The sequence below is a fragment of the Triticum aestivum genome, chromosome 4D, assembly GCF_018294505.1.
Source record: "Triticum aestivum cultivar Chinese Spring chromosome 4D, IWGSC CS RefSeq v2.1, whole genome shotgun sequence".
In the NCBI taxonomy this organism is placed as follows: domain Eukaryota; kingdom Viridiplantae; phylum Streptophyta; class Magnoliopsida; order Poales; family Poaceae; genus Triticum; species Triticum aestivum.
Window position 1 is genome coordinate 483820830 of NC_057805.1, and position 17251 is coordinate 483838080.

Here is a 17251-nt window from a genome sequence, read left to right on the forward strand (position 1 = left end):
TGCAATGAAAAAAAAATTGCGAGAAAACTTTGGATCTATTCATCAACTATCAAGTAGTACAAAAAACACCAAAAGTAAAAATTACATCCAGGTCTGTCCAACTAGCGACGACTACAAGCACTGGAGCGAGCCGAAGGCGCACAGCTGTCATTGCCCCTCCCTCATTGGAGTCGGGCGCCGGTGACCGCATCTGCGCGCACTCGAGGGAGGGGAAGTGGGCGGTGGCAGTGTTGGTACCCTGTGGGGCGCACGCCTCCGTGCGATGCGGGAACCCTACGGCAAACCTCCACAACCATAGGGGAGCGGCAGCAACACTAGGCTCGTCGACGTTGTGAGCCCCGTTGACTATGTCGGGTAACGCCGACTTAGGTTATCCCTAAAAACACTATCAACCACATCATAACTGTTTGCTTCCGCTTTCCTCACAGAGTTGGTTCTAGCTTTCACCGAAGGATCTCGATCGATGCTCGCCATCAAAAGATATGGGTCTAGCTGCTGCCCTAGCCGGAAAGAATGGGAGAGTGAGCCATTCATACTGAAAAGAGTGATTCGTTTTTGAAGTATATCAAATTCAAAGGAAAAAGCTGGAAGAAGACGACGGGATTGTTGATAGATCCCCTCTACATCCTAACCAAGAGGACCGAGTGCAAACCTCTGTCTCTTTTTCTCGCCGGGTGGAAAGGTTATTCTTTGCCAGTAGTGCCCTCTGTAGGAAGAATCGTAAATGCCGGAGGACGCGTTCAACATGAATTGTCACTGTGGAATGAAATCACCTCTTGAATCGAGCAAGAAATGACTATTTATTTGATAATAGCGACTTATCACAAAAACAACCAAGGGTCCATCGACCCGATTGAAACTGTCCTCACTGCGTTGAATCAAAGGGAACTACTATAGAGAGTGGAATAAGCTACAAGGCATAACACTATGAGCTTTTCTTTAGATAACCTTAATCACACCAGCTTTTACTCATGGGAGGGTAAAGGAAATAGGAATGTATGAAATCTATCCCAATAAGAAATGCGGAAGGTTGTCAACTAGAAACCTGTTATCACTCTCTTCTTCCGATCGTCCCATCAGTTTCTTGTAAGCCTGCTTCCTCCGATGATCGGTTGCGGCTAACTTCTCTCTCTTCATCTCTCTGAGTTTGCTTCTTGGTAGTAGTTACCCCTGTCAGAACCTTTGTCTACTCTTTCGTATAAATACGCTGATCTGCCAGCCAGCCGAAAGTAGAGAACCACATTGTATGATCTGGGGAAACTCTCTGTTATAGCTGCGATTTCTTATTCATTCAGGGCGCCGTTCATGTGTTTTTAAAGAAAGGATACCTTGTGATTCCAGATTTCAATAGAGATTCGATTCCTCACATCTAAGGAAAGACAGACACAAATGCACAGACACATTATCCGGGGGTGTCACCGTTTGCATCGTATCAGTATCATAAGAGAAGATTGGTTGTTGTGAGTGATTTTACTACCCTTCCAGACTTAGCAGGTAATGAAGCTGCTGACGAGGGAGGAAATTGTAGGAGATATGCCCTAAAGGCAATAATAAATGATATTATTTATCTCCGAGTTCATAATTATGTTTATGTTCCATGCTATAACTGCAATGATTCTCGAGTCTGCAATATCCACGTGGCTCGAAGGAAGACTCATATGCACGTGTGGAATAATAAACGGTAAGAAGTATTCCTAGTCTGGCCTCTAAGACTAGCTCAAGTGTTGCATGATGGTTCTGTTTTCCTGATCATGGGCATGTCTACGCCAGCAATTTTGAGGGCACAATGTTAAGAGAACATTTGTGTTGAATCGACCCGGATTGATGTTATGCTAAGAGATTCATTCGTCACAAGTTAATGGTTTATAACACAGAGATAGTTAATGTTTGCATAATTCCTTAGACCATGAGAGTATCGAGTTTCTTCATGCTTGCTTCATGAACTTTGGGGTTTGTTAAACGTCATCCGTAACTGGATGACTATTACGGCGGCTTACGGGTTCATGGGAAAGTATGTTAAGTAACTTGATAGCTCGAGATTGGGATTTGCTCCTCCGACGATGGAGAGATATACTCGGGCCCTCTCGGTGTTACGGTGTCCATCATCGTCTGGCCAGACACTTTGTGATTTGATCACGGGGATGCCGGAACACGAAACGAGAAAAGAGAACAAAACCGGTAACGAGGTAACTAGCATAGTGGACAAGTTGTTGATCCACGGGAATGCCAACATGTCTCACCTCGGGTATTTGTAACATATCGCGAAGCAACAGGAATAGCACGCGGCAACTGGAGGTTCACTCGAATATTTATTCGTGTGGGTATAGGGGTCAATATGGGTGTCCACGGCTCCGATGTTGATCATTGATCGGAAGGGGTTCCGGGTCATGTCTATACTTCACCGAACCTATAGGGTCACACGCTTAAGGGTCATCTATCTGCTGAATACTAGACAGGGAGTCTGAGAGAAAATCACCGAAAAAGTTTCGGACACCGAAAAGTTTCGAACAGCGGAATCGTACCGTAGAGAGAGGTCATCGGATAAGTTTTGATGATACCGAAAAGTTGTTTCGGGATACACCATTAAGTCAAATTGGTTTCGGCACATGCCTGATAATTCTTGGAGGATGCCAAAATCATTCTGGAAGCTTTTTGGAATTTTCTGAGATAAAAACCGGAAATGTTCCGGAGCTGCCGGAGCCACTTCAGATGCGTTTCGCAGATGAAAATCACTAAAACCGGAATTGTTTCGGAACGCGTTGAAAATCATTTTAGTGGGTACTGGAAATGTTCTTAGCCCACATAAATATTTTCAGTTCGATCAGACACTGAAAAATGTCGTCGTGAATAGTGAAAATCAGCTTTATGGTTACTTTATGGAAAGCCACCTTTTGGGGCTTTGCTCCAAAAGATCTTGGGGATGACATGGATGGATAGGAGCCATTTTTTGGGCCCCTCATGGGGGTGTGGCCGGCCACATGGGGTATCCCCCCTTGGGGACCCTCTTGTTGATTGGTTTCACTCCTAGGTCCTTGTGGAAAGACTTCATTCATGTGCATTTTGGGTTTTTTGTGAAACTACCCTACCCCCTTGGGATTTTCTATAAATAGAGGTAGAGGGGCAGCCCTCCACACTCATCCCTTGCTCTCATACACATGCCATGCATTATCTGGCTTCTTCTGTCCCTCCCACGAAAAGAGTTTCGTAGAGCCGTAAGGCTGTCTGGGTTCCGGCAGGAACTAGTTCTGGACGGTGAAGCCCTGCCGGATAGATGACACCGTATGTGTGCAACTCTGTAGAGAGATCGTAGTTTCGGTCTTAGTTCGTGAGTGCCTCCCGAAGGGCTGTCCATGTGACCGTCCGAGTTTCGAAGGTCCTCCCGAAGGGCTGTCCGAGTGACCGTTCGAGTTTCGAAGGTCCTCCCAAAGGGCTGTCCGCGACACCGTCCGGGGGGCTGTTCGACTGCCTCCCGGAGGGCTGTCTGAGGAGCAGATGAGGGTATACATCCTCGTGGTTGGGAGGCTGTAAATCCTAGCTGCGGGGATCTGCACCGCCGATCGTCATCGACTCTACTTCCCGCTGCGCTACGAGTCGGTAACGAAAAAGATCAAACCATGTATGCAGTCTCCATAGTGGTCCTGGGCTGGTGCGTTGGTCGGAAATTTTTTGTTTTCTGCTGCGTTACCCTACAGAAATGTCCGTTGAAAATAAAGCGAACCAGTGGGGCTTAAAAGTCACTCTTTGAATAGTTTTTCAGACCGTTAAGTTGTCAATCTTTCCAATGATGAGGCTCCAAAGTTTATTACATTTCCTGGTCTGCCGAGGACAGCACTAGATTGATTGCTTACCGACTTTCATTCAAATACCAACCCATCTTTTTATCAAAAGCATGGAAACTATCTAATCGAAGATAGAATTCGCGCCTGTGAAAAGTAAGCAATTTCATCATTTTCCTTCGCAACACAGCTCACTCAATTGTAGAGATACCGAACAATTTGAGTGATCGATCGACCTTGTTGCACAATGACCCATTCTCTCTCTTCCATCCCGCCTTCTGAACCGAACCCTGGAGAAAGACTTCTTGAACAGAACAGAGCAGCAATTCTAGAAACTTCCATTTTCCATTGATCTGGGCGTTGCTATTAAAAGTGGGTCTACCCGCCCCGGCGTGACTCACACTTGACCAACCACTTCTATCTAAGAAAATACTTAGGTAGGGTCAATCTCCCTTCGGGGTTTACGCGTCCTAGTCCGAACCATTGGATCGATCAGAAGAAGAAAGGCAAAGGAATTGAAAGGTAGAGTAAGAAGCATCGCCCAGCAGAGTGATTGAGGGAGTCTTCCCCAGCCCAATGGTCTTCTTTTTGTTTTTCACTCTCCTATTTTGATTTTGGAAGAGTTCTACTACTGTTTCAGTAGTTCTAAGACCCTTCCTTCCCTTTTCAAGTGCTTGCTATCCCTCTCGCTCTACCCGTTCAGAGGGAGCCCTAGTTTCAGCATAATAGCCTCGTTTTGAAGCGCTCGCTTCATATGGACGTACGTCGAACAAAGGAATCTTATCGGCATACCCACCTACTGGGCGTGGTTCACTTGACCGACCAACCGACCCAATAGTAGGAGTAGGCGGCTGGCTTCTTATGTGAAGAGAACGGATGGAGAAACAGATGCGCGAAAGAACTAGTCCCTTGGAAAGCTTCGTTTTCCTAACCCAACCTAAGCATAATGAGCTGGTTATTTGAGTATCGAAGCTGTCGAGTGTTCCATTCTTTCGTATGTAGACCCCAGCGAAGAAGGAGAATCAGAAATGGAACTAGTCGAACACGCATAAGATACCGGTTTTAGGCATAACCCCGGGTTAAATAAAGTAGTAAAGGAGCCTAATTTAGCTAAAGAGGGGCTTCTCCGCCACCATAACCAACCAGCTACGTAGATGAATTATCCTTGCGTTCAGCTATCAAACCCATCCACTAGAGCTTGAACCCATGCTTGCTCAAACCATCTGTTTTCTCTTCTAACGAGCATGGCTTCCCTGTCACCTACACTAGAGACGTCTCAACAGTTTAGTTTATTCATAAGCCTAGTACACAAGGAGGGTTTTAGCACGCACTAGCTGTACTGTAGTATGATCTGGTATCAGCTGCTGTCTCTCCTTGCTATTCTAGTTTAGTATAGGTCGCCTCAAACTCAAACAAAAACGGGTGCACAGTTCTACTGCGTCTTATCGAATAGTGCTTTTGAGTCAAAGTGCAATCACCATTTCATGTACACCATCTTTGTCAATATCTGCAATTACCTGTAGAAAGAATGTGAAAAACAACTCAAGGTCATTTACAGAACGAACAACAAAATATAAGCAAAAGGATACAAAAGGTTCACTTACTGGGGTGGACAAGATGTGAGCATAGATGCTCACGTAATCTTCCGCTTTCTCATGTTCTTGTTCTGTCCAGTCCTCATCTCCCCACATGGATTCATCAACATAGTCATCATAATCATAATTGTACTCATCAGGCTGTTCTTCTGCATCCCGAAACAAATCAAATGATGTATCAGCGTCATCCTCTAGAGGCTTGCTATTTTCAACAGTGGCTGCTCCTGAACGAGCTGCTCATGCTCAGGCGGCAGCTCATTAAGATCAAAGTCGTGGTTGTTCATCATGGAGACCTGGACCCCTGCAGGTGCCGTTTTCCCCGCTACCAGGCTCCCACCAGAGAGAGATCCAATTTCCGTTTTTCTAGAGCAAGCTGGAAGCGTAGACCCATACCTTGTACTCTCATTCTTTCGTTTTAGCTAGCCATAATGGTATGTGCTTTGAAAGGTAGTTATTTTTACTAGAAAGTACTTACAGAGGGCACTGAGGCGCAGCCTCGAGCTAGGCGAGATTCTCTATTGTTGCTTCTTATTAGCCAGATCCCGCACCAGGTTTTCCAGGCGGAACAGTTCCGGGATCTTATGAATCTGCGACTAGACGTGAATCTGGTTCAGAACCACAGATCGCGGGTTAGCCATCCCGTCGTAAGGCTTCTTTACACGCCATGGTTGCGGAACAGCCACGACCCTTCTTCCATGAGCTTCTGCCAGTCGCCAAGGCAGAAAACTGGAACAACAAACAGGTTGTCCTCCACCGCTCGAAACGTCACACCTTGTGCCATGTTCCAAGCAAACTGCATCATTGAGAAAAAGGATTGGCTACTGAAGGGATGCGGTGTGGCCACTTTCGCAAGGGCCATCCACCGACCCTTCTACTATCGGTTTTGAGTATTGGCTACTACTATACTAGCTACTCACCTATCGGTCTAATGAGCATACTTGGAGAAAGGAGAACTTCCCGCCTATAATGTTGAGTTGGCAACCTACCCATTCGTTGAAGTACTTCCTTCATACAGCCCAAAGAAAGGCGTCTAAGCCATCTTAGTTCGTGAACAATGACCCAGGTGCATAAACAGGTGCATAAAAAGGAAATCAAGTTTGGGAAATGGTACCTGGCTAGTATTTATGCCGAAATCTAGTGACATTATTGACTATTACTATAGTCAAGAAGTAAAGAGTAAAGGCTTTGGCCATTGGCAACGCTTACCTAACTTCTCACTTAAATGTTTACTCGCGTTACTGGTATTCAATAAAAGAAGGAAACCATGGTACCTACCTCCCTCCCTTACTTGGTAATCTAAGAACCCTTCAGGGGGGGAGCAAGAGATCTTCCATACCAACATTTTGTTCGCCACCCCTGCTTCCTCCTCCACTTGAGCTTGTGCAGCAAATCTACTTTATGCTTAGGCCAGGTCCTGCAAGTAAAGAGAAGTAAATATTGGAAACATGGGTATCTAGTTTATTTTATTCAACGGCTGAGTAATTGAAATTCCTTGCTTCTTCAAGCAGGAGATCCCGAGTACCGGGTGTCGTCAGACTCCCATTCTATTACCTTTGTGCCAAGAGCACGTTAAGCTGCCTGGGCTGTTCCGCTACCGGCGTGTAAAGAAGCTCCACCTAACGGCTAAACCAATGAATTTCTCTCCTTAAAGGAATCTACTTCCCTGACTGTCAACTACTCGCTTCTTCACCGGTATCATACCCGCGCCAGACTGAACAGCAGAGTTAGAACCCAACCAAATACGATTCTTGTATTATCTTACCGAAATTCGGATCCATTTGGCTCCAAAGGAGCAAGCGCGGGAGTTCTAATAGGACTTTGAGACTAGAAAAATCCTTCGAGCTGCTGAGAACAGAGAGAAGTAGTTGCAGAGAGGTTTGAAAGGGTTAGGCAGATGCCCCATTATTCGTAAACAAGAAGAAATCCAGATTAGTTTGATGGAGCTGTGGCTTAGCACAAGCATGGTGTTAATGTGGTTCCTCTTGACTAAACACTTAAACAATTGGATCCAGTAGGGTTCAATAGAGGTATGGTATCGGCAACCTTTTAGGGAGCGAGATTCTTTGGAATAAGATAGCTGCCCAGAGCTTGCGACGTACCTACCCCCTGGGCGTAGATAGAATTAGGTAAGATAAAAATCGATTGGAAAGTCCTAAATTAGACCAATTCAATTCCGTCTGCTAGAATAAGAAAAAAGTGCTTCCGAATTGATCTCATCCTTTATAATGAGAATTTCTCTTTGTTCAGTAATAACTTAATCTTGCAATAAAACACTCTTGCTTGGAAGGTATGGTAAAGGTAAAGTGTTTCTATTTTCTGATATAAAAAAGAGAGTGCTAAAGGAGTCATTCAGAAGTGAGTGAAGGGGCAAAGATCATTTCTTTCATTCAGGAATGGACACTGGACCAGAATGAAATGTGGGAATATCGGGATTGGCAGATTTTTTATATTGAAATAAAAAAACTCAACATGACTAGTGAATTCAAATTAGAGTCACTTGCGGATTTCTTCAAATTGTTGTAGTGTAGTATTGTGGTTTTTCAGTAAAGACCCCGACCTATAAATATTCACAGCCCGGCTCATACGGGCGGACAATATTCACCCAGAGCCCCGTTGCGACCGCAATGCTGTTCTTGAAGGACCTTACCTTAGAGCAAAAAAAAAGGGAATAGAAGTTAGGAAGACTACTGACGTAGGGCGGCGGGTGAGCTCAACCTCGAACCAAACAAGCAACGGATTGAGCAACTAGCGTGAAAGCCGTTGCGCGTTAGCGCATCCGTTTTCTTGCTCCATCGTTATTGGTTTCTATTCTCTCCCTGCACGAACCTCGGTCCAATCAATTTGTTTGGAATTGGGGTTAGGACCGGTTAGAACTCCCATTTCCCGATCGGAGGTTTGAGCTGCTATGGCAAGCTTTTTTTCCAAATAGTGGGTATGGGGAATCCACCGTACCAACACGATTGGCTGGTGTTGCTGATACCGGACCCGTTATAACCCCGATTGGAAGGGCAGGCCAGTCTGAGGCTCTGGGGATGCGAGGCCATTGAAAGTGAGTATCCCATATTCTATGACGGAGATAGAGCATTAATTGCAGTTTTCACCCCACCTTAACGACCGAGCGAGGGATGAAATCTTTCGACGACTAGGGAGACGTCACCCGAGGCCGATTCCAGTGGATCACTATAGAATCTTCTAGAAGCAGGTTCTCCGGGCACTATGGTAGGACGTGGATCGATCATGACGAGAATGGACTTCTCCGTCATGTAATGGTTTAGAAGAGTCACGGTCCTGTTCCCCGCCGGGCTTTTTCCCTTCTCGACTAGACGAAGGAGATATTCATTCCATTCAGGCAGGTGAGGAAGGGCGGCGTCGGCTTGACCCTGTCTTCTCTCTTGGTCGGGTCGGAGGCTAAGTTTCTCATTCAGTGGTGAGGTGTTCATAGAAAGCAAGGCCTCGCCCAACGAGTGGCGGATTTGGTTTGGATGGGGTCTCGCTTGGACGCTGGGGAGATCCATAGATCTGGATAGAGTCTTTCTCGCTCAGTAAAGAAGAGTACGTGCACTACGGCTTACGCAGTGGATCTTCGGGCAACCAACCCGGCACATCCAATTCCGATCAACAACTTGGAGGTATGGCTGAGTGGCTTAAGGCATTGGTTTGCTAAATCAACATACAAGAAGATTGTATCATGGGTTCGAATCCCATTTCCTCCGGCACGGAAGTAGAACAGGCGGGCGAAATTACGTGAGAGAAAGAATCTCAGATTGATGGAGTCCGCCGTCGGACAGAATAGCTGCTTAGTGACTAGGAGCGGAGCGCCCCTTTCTTGTTCTTGGTGGCGTCTATAGCGAAGAAGACCTTCCCGAACGAGGGCCGTCCAGTCCCTGGCCGGCTCTCGGTTCTTGAGCAAGCTCCTCCACTGCAGGTAGGATGCTCATAGATGAAGAAAAGAGACTTTAGGCAAGTGGTTCTGGTAGCTCAGCTGGTTAGAGCAAAACAAGCAACGGATTGAGCAACTAGCGCGAAAGCCGTTGCGCGTTAGCGCATCCGTTTTCTTGCTGGACTGCAAATCCTTTTTTTCTTGTTTCAGTGGGAAGAGCAAGGGGCATTGTCCTTGAAATCCTTCAGTGGTTCGAATCCACATATGAGCGTCTTTTTTTCGGTATGCCGCTCCGCGAGCAAGGAGCCACACGAGGAGAGCGAGAGAACAAAGTGGGCTTTGGTGATGTCGGAATTTGCACCTATTTGTATCTATTTAGTGATCAGTCCGCTAGTTTCTTTGATTCCACTCGATGTTCCTTTTCCATTTGCTTCCAATAGTTTGACCTATCCAGAAAAATTGTCGGCCTACGAATGTGGTTCCGATCCCTCCGGTGATGCCAGAAGTCGTTTCGATATACGATTTTATCCGGTTCCTATTTTATTTATTATCACTGATCCGGAAGTCACCTTTTCTTTTCCTTGGGCAGTACCTCCTAACAAGATTGATCTGTTTGGATCTTGGTCCATGATGGCCTTTTTATTGATTTTGACGATTGGATCTCTCTATGAATGGAAAGGGGTGCTTCGGATCGGGAGTAACCACTTTTGAAAGGGCAAAGGGGGGAAGGACATAGGAAAGAGGGATGCCTACAAAAAATCAATTGATTCATCATGGTAGAGAAGAAAAACGGCGCACGGACCGTACTCGAGCTTCGGATCAATGTCCCCAGAAGCAAGGAGTATGCCTGCGTGTTTCGACGAGAACACCGAAAAAACCTAATTCAGCTCTACATAAGATAGCAAAAGTACGGTTGAGCAATCGACATGATATATTTGCTCACATTCCAGGCGAAGGTCATAATTCGCAGGAACATTCTATAGTCTTAGTCAGAGGAGGTAGAGTGAAAGATTCGCCAGGTGTGAAATCCCATCGTATTCGAGGAGTCAAGGATTTGCTGGGAATTCCGGATCGTAGAAAGGGAAGATCTAAATATGGTGCAGAAAGACCTAAATCGAAATGAATGGAAGATGCCTCTAGAACTTTTTGGTTCTTTTTGGGGGGCGATATGGAAGCAACTAGCTCCCTTTCCCTTATTACGTTACCATTTCTCTCCGCTATTCTTCGCTTAGAAGGGCTTGACTTACTTAACTTACCGCTTTCCCGAAACTAGCTAAAAAAGGGTCAGGTATACCCGCCTGATGAGATAGGGTTTTTTCTAAAGCGGGAGCTGCTGTCGGTATGGGCAATTTCTTAAGTTCTTTGATTGATTCCATCCCCGAGTGCTACCAAAGTTCCTCTAATTCCTCAGCCAGATATTTCCCTTGCCAGACTTTCCCGATAGCGGAATCGATAGATGTTACCACGGAGCGGTACCTAGCAACCTTCATTCCTGCTTTTCCGTCTTGCCTTTGCTACTTGAGAGAATGCCTTTGACCGAGCAGCTCTTCCACTCATTTTATTAGCAATCAAACCTCTTCCCTTCAACTCGTACCGAAGGCTATGTCCCAGTAAGCATTTCCTCTGTTTCCTTGTTTCCCACCTCTGACCTTCCACTATGACATGACCAGTCCACTAATAAGTCAGGTATCTCTGAAAAGTAAGACCATCCTCTTCCCTTCGTCAATAGAAGAACTCCAACCATGCTTTCTTGAAATAGCAGTTATTGTCTTCCTGGTCAGCTTTCGACGAGTGACTCTTGGTTGCGGGGCCAGGGGGGACCTACTATCTACTTAACCGCTAGGCAAAGAGGGAGGAGCCAGGAAGCGGGCGTTTAGTGAGGAAGAGACAAAAAAGCATTTCGTCGATAAAGATGAGTGCTTTCGATTGGCTTGTTGCACTAAAGCTGCGAGGTTCTTTGATCGAATCAGCTCTTTGCGTTTACTTTCATCCCATCCCACTCTCTTTCTTCTTTCATTTTAAGAAAAAAAGAAGGAATTTTAAAATCCTTATCCTTCTATACAATCCAATCATGCAGTCTAGCTCTACTTTACAACGATATATCTAGCTTTTAGTTTTGTTGAACTGCGCTTATCTCAGGAAATGAGGATAACTTAACGGAGCCCAAACTCATTTGAAATAGGTTTTCTAGCCTTTGGCTTAAATAAAAGATCCAGCTAACTTGTGAGATAGAGTTGTCTTCCTGGCTGGAACAGGATGGTACCTTATGACTTCAACTGGAAATGGCTTGCATGGATCCAAAAAAAACTCAAACCAACTATTCAACAATTAGTGGGACCTAGAATGAAACTACCATTGTCTTCCCATACTCATCTACATCAACCACCGGCTACAGAGGGAGCTAGCCTGGAAAGAAAAGGAAATGAATGGAGGGGTATTTCTCTGGTAAAATCCCTTCATTAAAGACACACTCAAAAATAGTTTATTTCAAAGAAAAGGAAATACCACTGAAGAAGATCTTACTTTTTTGGCATTAACTGAAAGCCCAGACACTCTGTTAAAATGAGTCATGATACTAGTAAGCTCTTGGATAGAATTCAGATCACCACCGCTGAAAAAAAAGGATCATCTGCAAAGCACAGATGGTTGAGTCTGAGCCTCAACCAGCCTTTGTGAAAAAACTAGATTGCAGCTGATTTTTATGCTTCAAAGCCCTATATTAGAGTTACGACCGTCCACCAATAGAATAGAGACAGCAAAAGAAAGGGACAATATATTGGAATCTAAAGCCAGGGAGCTTCTAAATAGCCGGGGAATTAGCCTGGATGATGATGAAGACATCTCCCGGGCAGCAGATCTTATTTTATATGGGAAAAGGCGCGATCAAGAACTATGCAATCCGGGCCTTAAACCGTGTAACCTCCAAAACCTGGAAGGACTTCCTGGATGAATTAAGAAAGTTGAGTGGGCCATTTAGTTTATATAGATGAAATAGAATATATAAAAAGTTTGATCTATTCTATTGAAATAGAATACCCTAAAAAAGTTTTCTAAACGTGGGCCACCATTTGTATTTCGACGAAATGCTATCACCCAGAAAACAGAGATTGAAAGGATAGTAGAGGAGCTGTTGCAAAATGCTGTAATCAGGCCCAGTACAAACCCCAAAGCAGCTCTGGTGTTGAAGAAAGATGGAACCTAGAGAATGTGTTTCGACTATCGAAAACTAAATGCAGCAACTATGTTTTCCAAATACCCCATTCCTATCATAGAAGACCGGCACTTTTGGATGAGGTGTGAACTAAGATAGATTTGAGGGCTGGTTATCACCAAATAAGAATGAAAGGAAGAGGATATCTACAAAACAGCCTGAAGGACCGGCTTTTTGAATTCAAGGTGATGCCCCGGCAACCTTTCAACAACTCATGAATAGTGTTTTTAAAGAGATATGTTGGAAAGGGGTATTGGTCTTTTTCGATGACAGTCTAGTGTACAGTTCTACCATGGTGGAGCATCTCAAGTTGCTAGAGGAAGTGTTCCGGCAAAACAAACTTTTTGTGGGTGAGCCAAATTTCATAAAGGAAATACATTATTTATGAAATTGGGGTATCTACTAATACAAACAAGGTAGAGGGCATGACAGCTTGGCCAGAACCAGCCAATGTCAGAGAACTCCGAGGGCTGCAGGGGTTATTACAGGAGGTTTGTACCGGGGTATGGAGCTATCAGCAGGCCTTTAACTGAGTTGTTAAAGAAAGGTATGGAAAAGAAGCCAGAAAAGCATTTCTCAAGCTCAAAAGTGCTAAGATATGGTGATGCCTTTGAACGTTGCCTGGGAGAGCGGCTCAAAAGAGTTGGGACAGACTAGAAGCTTTGAAGCTTTGAAGTTTATGTTCTTTAAAAAGATAATAGCTTTGAAGTTTATGTTCTTTAAAAAGATAATAGCAATCTTGACTTAAAAGGGTCAAGATCCCCGTGAAGGAATGCTGATTGAACATCGAGCTGATAAAGAGGGAGTGCCATACCCAAGATACTCCATTAAAGGAAAGGTATGCTTGTCCTGATTTACAGGATCTGCTAGAGATAGATGCACGCCACGAGATAACCACCCGCGCGGCCGCCAAATTCCGATTGGCTATGTCGGTATCATCATGCGTCTTGAAACCTGTGGCGGAGCTACATTCAAAAGCATGGGCGGGCTAGTGAAGAGAGGCCCAATTTTCAGATAATTATGACCCGAATTTACCCTTAGGCTCAGTCTGTTGTAGCAAAATTGGGCGGGCCATGGAGCATTTTGCTTCAACGTAGCTCCACCACTGCTTGAAACCACTTGGCAAGCTTCAAAGTGCAAACAGCAACCTCACTTTATATTTTATTTGCCTTTGTGGGCCATGAATTTCATGACACAATCTAGATTTCTACAACAATTCCAAGCCAGACCAGTTCAGTTAACTAGCATCTTCTGCAGCTCTGCTGACTATTGAAAAAATCCCAGGCGCACAAATCCAATGCAGTTGTCGACATAGTTCAACATTACATGTAGGTCGGTAAGGCTAAAAAGATTGTGCTAATTAGGGGGTAATTTTGCCTGAAGACTGACATGGGGCCATCGAAGGTCTCATCTCATACTGAATGGATTCAACCTGTTTCCTCAAATCCGTGGGCTGCTTGGTCAGTTTTTGGCGCCACAATCGATTCAGATCCTGTGTAAACAAATTAAAACAGTGGATTTCTGAATTGATAGATAAAAACAAAAATAGAGAAATGTGGATCTGTCTGTGCTAACTTCATACTCCCTCCGTCCGGGTTTATTAGGCCCCATATTATTTTGAGCCAAAGTTTGACCATGCATTTCAATAATAAAATGTAGACTATATGTCACAAAAACTATGCCATAGTAAACCTATTTGAAATGCAAATCCAACTATATACTTTTTCTGCATTATACTTTTTTATATTTTTAGTCAAATACATAGTCAAAGTTGGATCCAAAATACAATGGGGCCTAATAAACCCGGACAGAGGTAGTACAATCGCAACAGTGGATTGAATGCAAATGCCTCAGATTGTAGGTTTATTTCAAAGCAAAAAGCTGCAAAGTATATTTAACACCATCACCGGCAGATTGCTCCAACCAACTTACTAAACCAAGCTGATAGCACCAACAAAATCCCAAACAAAATGATCCACTAAGAAAAGCTGCCTCAGTGGTAGTGACAATCAAAACAGACAAAAGAAAATACCTAAAATTTGAATTGGCTTGGAAAACAGAAAACATCAGAGAGATTCCCATTATAGACTTGGTCCATCATACCAATTACATGGTTCTGATGTCCCTGTCTCGGTGGCATCACCTGCTTCCATGGATTTCCATCCAAGATCCGAATTGACAACTAACAATGAAAGAACAAAGAAAACAGAGACAACAGAACAAACAATAGTTCATATGATTTGCCACCCTATTTAAGATTAATAATGTTTAACAACAAAAGAATCTAAAATTCAGCTTATATTTTAAGCTAGTATACCACAGTAAATGATAGACCATCGTAATATAATTATTATACCGTATAAACATTCCAAAGGTAAGGCCAACCATTCGTCGACCAGTTTGTGCACCCTACGTTCCAGTGAGTGAAATATATCAAAGGCAAGAAAGATCAGATGCAACAAAAACAACAAAATAAACTAGGGAAATCATCATGGCTCAGACATCCAAGGAAGGAATTAGCAGCATTAGCTCTCAAGCCTGGCAGGGCGAAAGCTCTTAGGCGGCATCTGCGAATGTTTAGAGAAACAAGCCTTAGTTCTATCATCATCGCCATTGATTTCCCAGTAAAACTACACAAAATATTACAGGGAGGCAATAGGTGTAATCACAAAAAACGGCTCTGTGTACCGACTGAATCACAGCCACAGGTTCCTATCAAATGTGAAAATCTTTGTTGGCACAATGTAGCATCTCCGGTCAAGGCTTGTGGCTACCTGAGACGTGGCATCGGGCCCAAGAAAACAGGAAAAAAGAAAGGTTGCAAGAGAACAGGCATCATTGCTTAGTCCCTCAGAGACCCGTTTCAAATCACACACACAGCTGAATCAAGCCAGTGCAAATGGTATTCCATCCCAGAGCAAACCACAGAGGTTATGATACAGAGATGGACACTTGCAGAAGCAGAGAAGCGGCTGCTGTTTACAGTGTCATACGGCACTTCCTGGTCTAGTGCTCTTCACAGGGACAAGATGTAGTACAAAAAGGAAAGAATGACACAACTTCAAGCAATGTTCAGTGGAAAGATAAGTCGTTTTTCGGTTTGGGGGCTCGCGGTGACAAATGCCACCACTGCCAAAAACCTATATGAATCATCATCGCATCACAAAAACAGAGGAAACAGAAATGAAATTAACAGAAGATGATGGAAGGTAAAGGCTTCAGTCTGAAACAACATGAATCGATCAATGGCGGACGAATCCGCCTCAGCTAAGATCCTTTCGGACCTGAATGATCACCAGCCAACAATTACATGTATAATTATTCATGGAAATATAATTACATGTTACATGTATTTGATATTGTAGAGTTTAATAGTGTATATACATGGTCAAACTTAAAACAACTACTGTGCATACAATTTGAGTGCAGAATCACTAAGCGTACAATTTGAGTGCAGAATCACTAAGCGTACAATTCGAGTATCCAAACCTGAATGGATGCAAACCCAAATAAACTGATTTACCCACTTTTAAGTAAACTAGATTCCATCGGTCCATCATTTCGTACAGATTCGAGGTTCGCCCCTGAGAATTTCAAGAAGAAAGCAATCCATACCAAGTAATGAAAAACGAAGGAGCCTGCAAAACAAGTTGCAGTTTATGAATTTAGTCAATTTTAAGTAATTTTTATGCTCGATGAATCATTCTGTAGATCAAATCAAGAGATCAAAAACTATTATCAACTGTAGCGAAGAAACAAAATCAAGTGAATAGGATTACACATGCGCATAGTATAATCATACTCGATCATTTGGGGAAAGGATCCTCAATTCCATTAAGAGAAAATTTAGTTTGGGGGAAATAATAATAAGAAAGTGGATGGATCAGATTTCTGGCTTGGAATCCTGATGGGATTACATTTGCGCATAGTATAATCATAGTCGATCATTTGGGGAAAGGATCCTCACACCCATCCAAATTTCAAACGAACAGGAATACAATGTAACAATGGATCAGATTTCTGGCTTGGAATCCTGATGGGATTACAGTTGCGCACAGTATAATCATAGTCGATCATTTGGGGAAAGGATCCTCACTTCCATTCAATTTATTTTCACGACGAAACAAAACAGAAAGAAAAAAAATACAAGAACATGAGACAAAAGAATCGCGTACATGGTACGACGAGATGGATCAGATTTCTGGCTTGGAATCCTCTGATAAAGGATTACATTTGCGCACAGTATAATCATGGTCGATCAGCTGGGGAAAGGATCCTCACTTCCATCTACATCCAGAACGAGGAAACGAAACTCAACACAGCAGCAAGATCAAATCTGACGGGGGATGCATCACACAAACGAAACGAATCGAATTGCCAAGAAGATAACAACGGTAGAAAGAAATAGAAAAAAAAGCTAAAGGATCTGCGCAGAACAGAGGGCGAGAACCGGGCGGCCGCGGGAGACGACGGAGGACCATGGGAGACTGGAGGACTGCGCTATATATGGGGGTTGTGGGCGCAGGAATCGTAAACCCTAGCTCGCATCGAACGGGGGAGGTACCGCCACGTCTGCGGGTTGGATTAGGTTGCGTTCCCTCCTGCGACTACCGACGGCGGCGAGAGTTATTCGGGCCTTGCTGTAACCCGGCCCATTGTGTACTATGTATCTGGGCCTGTATTAGTTAATTTTCCCATCGATCGCTAAAAAAAGTTATTTTTTTCCACCGTCACCTCAAAAAAAAAAATTCCTATCACTATGTCCGCTTGATTTTCCATTGCAAGAGCC

The 17251-nt window shown here is 44.0% G+C and overlaps 1 protein-coding gene, 1 long non-coding RNA gene, 7 other non-coding genes and 2 pseudogenes across 9 annotated transcripts; 1 reads left to right on the forward strand and 10 right to left on the reverse strand.

Annotated features, from left to right (window-relative positions):
- The first annotated feature begins 9981 nt into the window (after positions 1-9981).
- Positions 9982-10386, forward strand: LOC123100461 (ribosomal protein S12, mitochondrial-like). Its single transcript, XM_044522394.1, has one exon. The coding sequence runs from the start codon at positions 9997-9999 to the stop codon at positions 10372-10374; it is 378 nt and encodes a 125-aa protein (XP_044378329.1). The 5' UTR covers positions 9982-9996; the 3' UTR covers positions 10375-10386.
- Positions 10387-13254: 2868 nt separating this feature from the next.
- Positions 13255-16974, reverse strand: LOC123098857 (uncharacterized). Its single transcript, XR_006447994.1, has 2 exons — positions 16638-16974; positions 13255-16100 (listed from the first exon to the last, which is right to left on the reverse strand). It is a non-coding gene; the product is annotated as an uncharacterized lncRNA (long non-coding RNA).
- Positions 14305-14378, reverse strand: LOC123100912 (small nucleolar RNA Z267). The gene has a single exon (XR_006448526.1). It is a non-coding gene; the product is annotated as a small nucleolar RNA Z267 (small nucleolar RNA).
- On the reverse strand, positions 14523-14612 carry LOC123100915 (small nucleolar RNA R44/J54/Z268 family). Its single transcript, XR_006448529.1, has one exon. It is a non-coding gene; the product is annotated as a small nucleolar RNA R44/J54/Z268 family (small nucleolar RNA).
- LOC123100970 (small nucleolar RNA SNORD14) lies at positions 14955-15075 on the reverse strand. Its single transcript, XR_006448573.1, has one exon. It is a non-coding gene; the product is annotated as a small nucleolar RNA SNORD14 (small nucleolar RNA).
- LOC123100937 (uncharacterized) lies at positions 15120-15256 on the reverse strand (annotated as a pseudogene).
- On the reverse strand, positions 15308-15488 carry LOC123100910 (small nucleolar RNA Z112). The gene has a single exon (XR_006448524.1). It is a non-coding gene; the product is annotated as a small nucleolar RNA Z112 (small nucleolar RNA).
- LOC123100860 (uncharacterized) lies at positions 16213-16297 on the reverse strand (annotated as a pseudogene).
- Positions 16341-16435, reverse strand: LOC123100858 (small nucleolar RNA Z103). The gene has a single exon (XR_006448491.1). It is a non-coding gene; the product is annotated as a small nucleolar RNA Z103 (small nucleolar RNA).
- Positions 16470-16564, reverse strand: LOC123100857 (small nucleolar RNA Z103). The gene has a single exon (XR_006448490.1). It is a non-coding gene; the product is annotated as a small nucleolar RNA Z103 (small nucleolar RNA).
- Positions 16651-16749, reverse strand: LOC123100856 (small nucleolar RNA Z103). The gene has a single exon (XR_006448489.1). It is a non-coding gene; the product is annotated as a small nucleolar RNA Z103 (small nucleolar RNA).
- Positions 16975-17251: the final 277 nt, after the last annotated feature.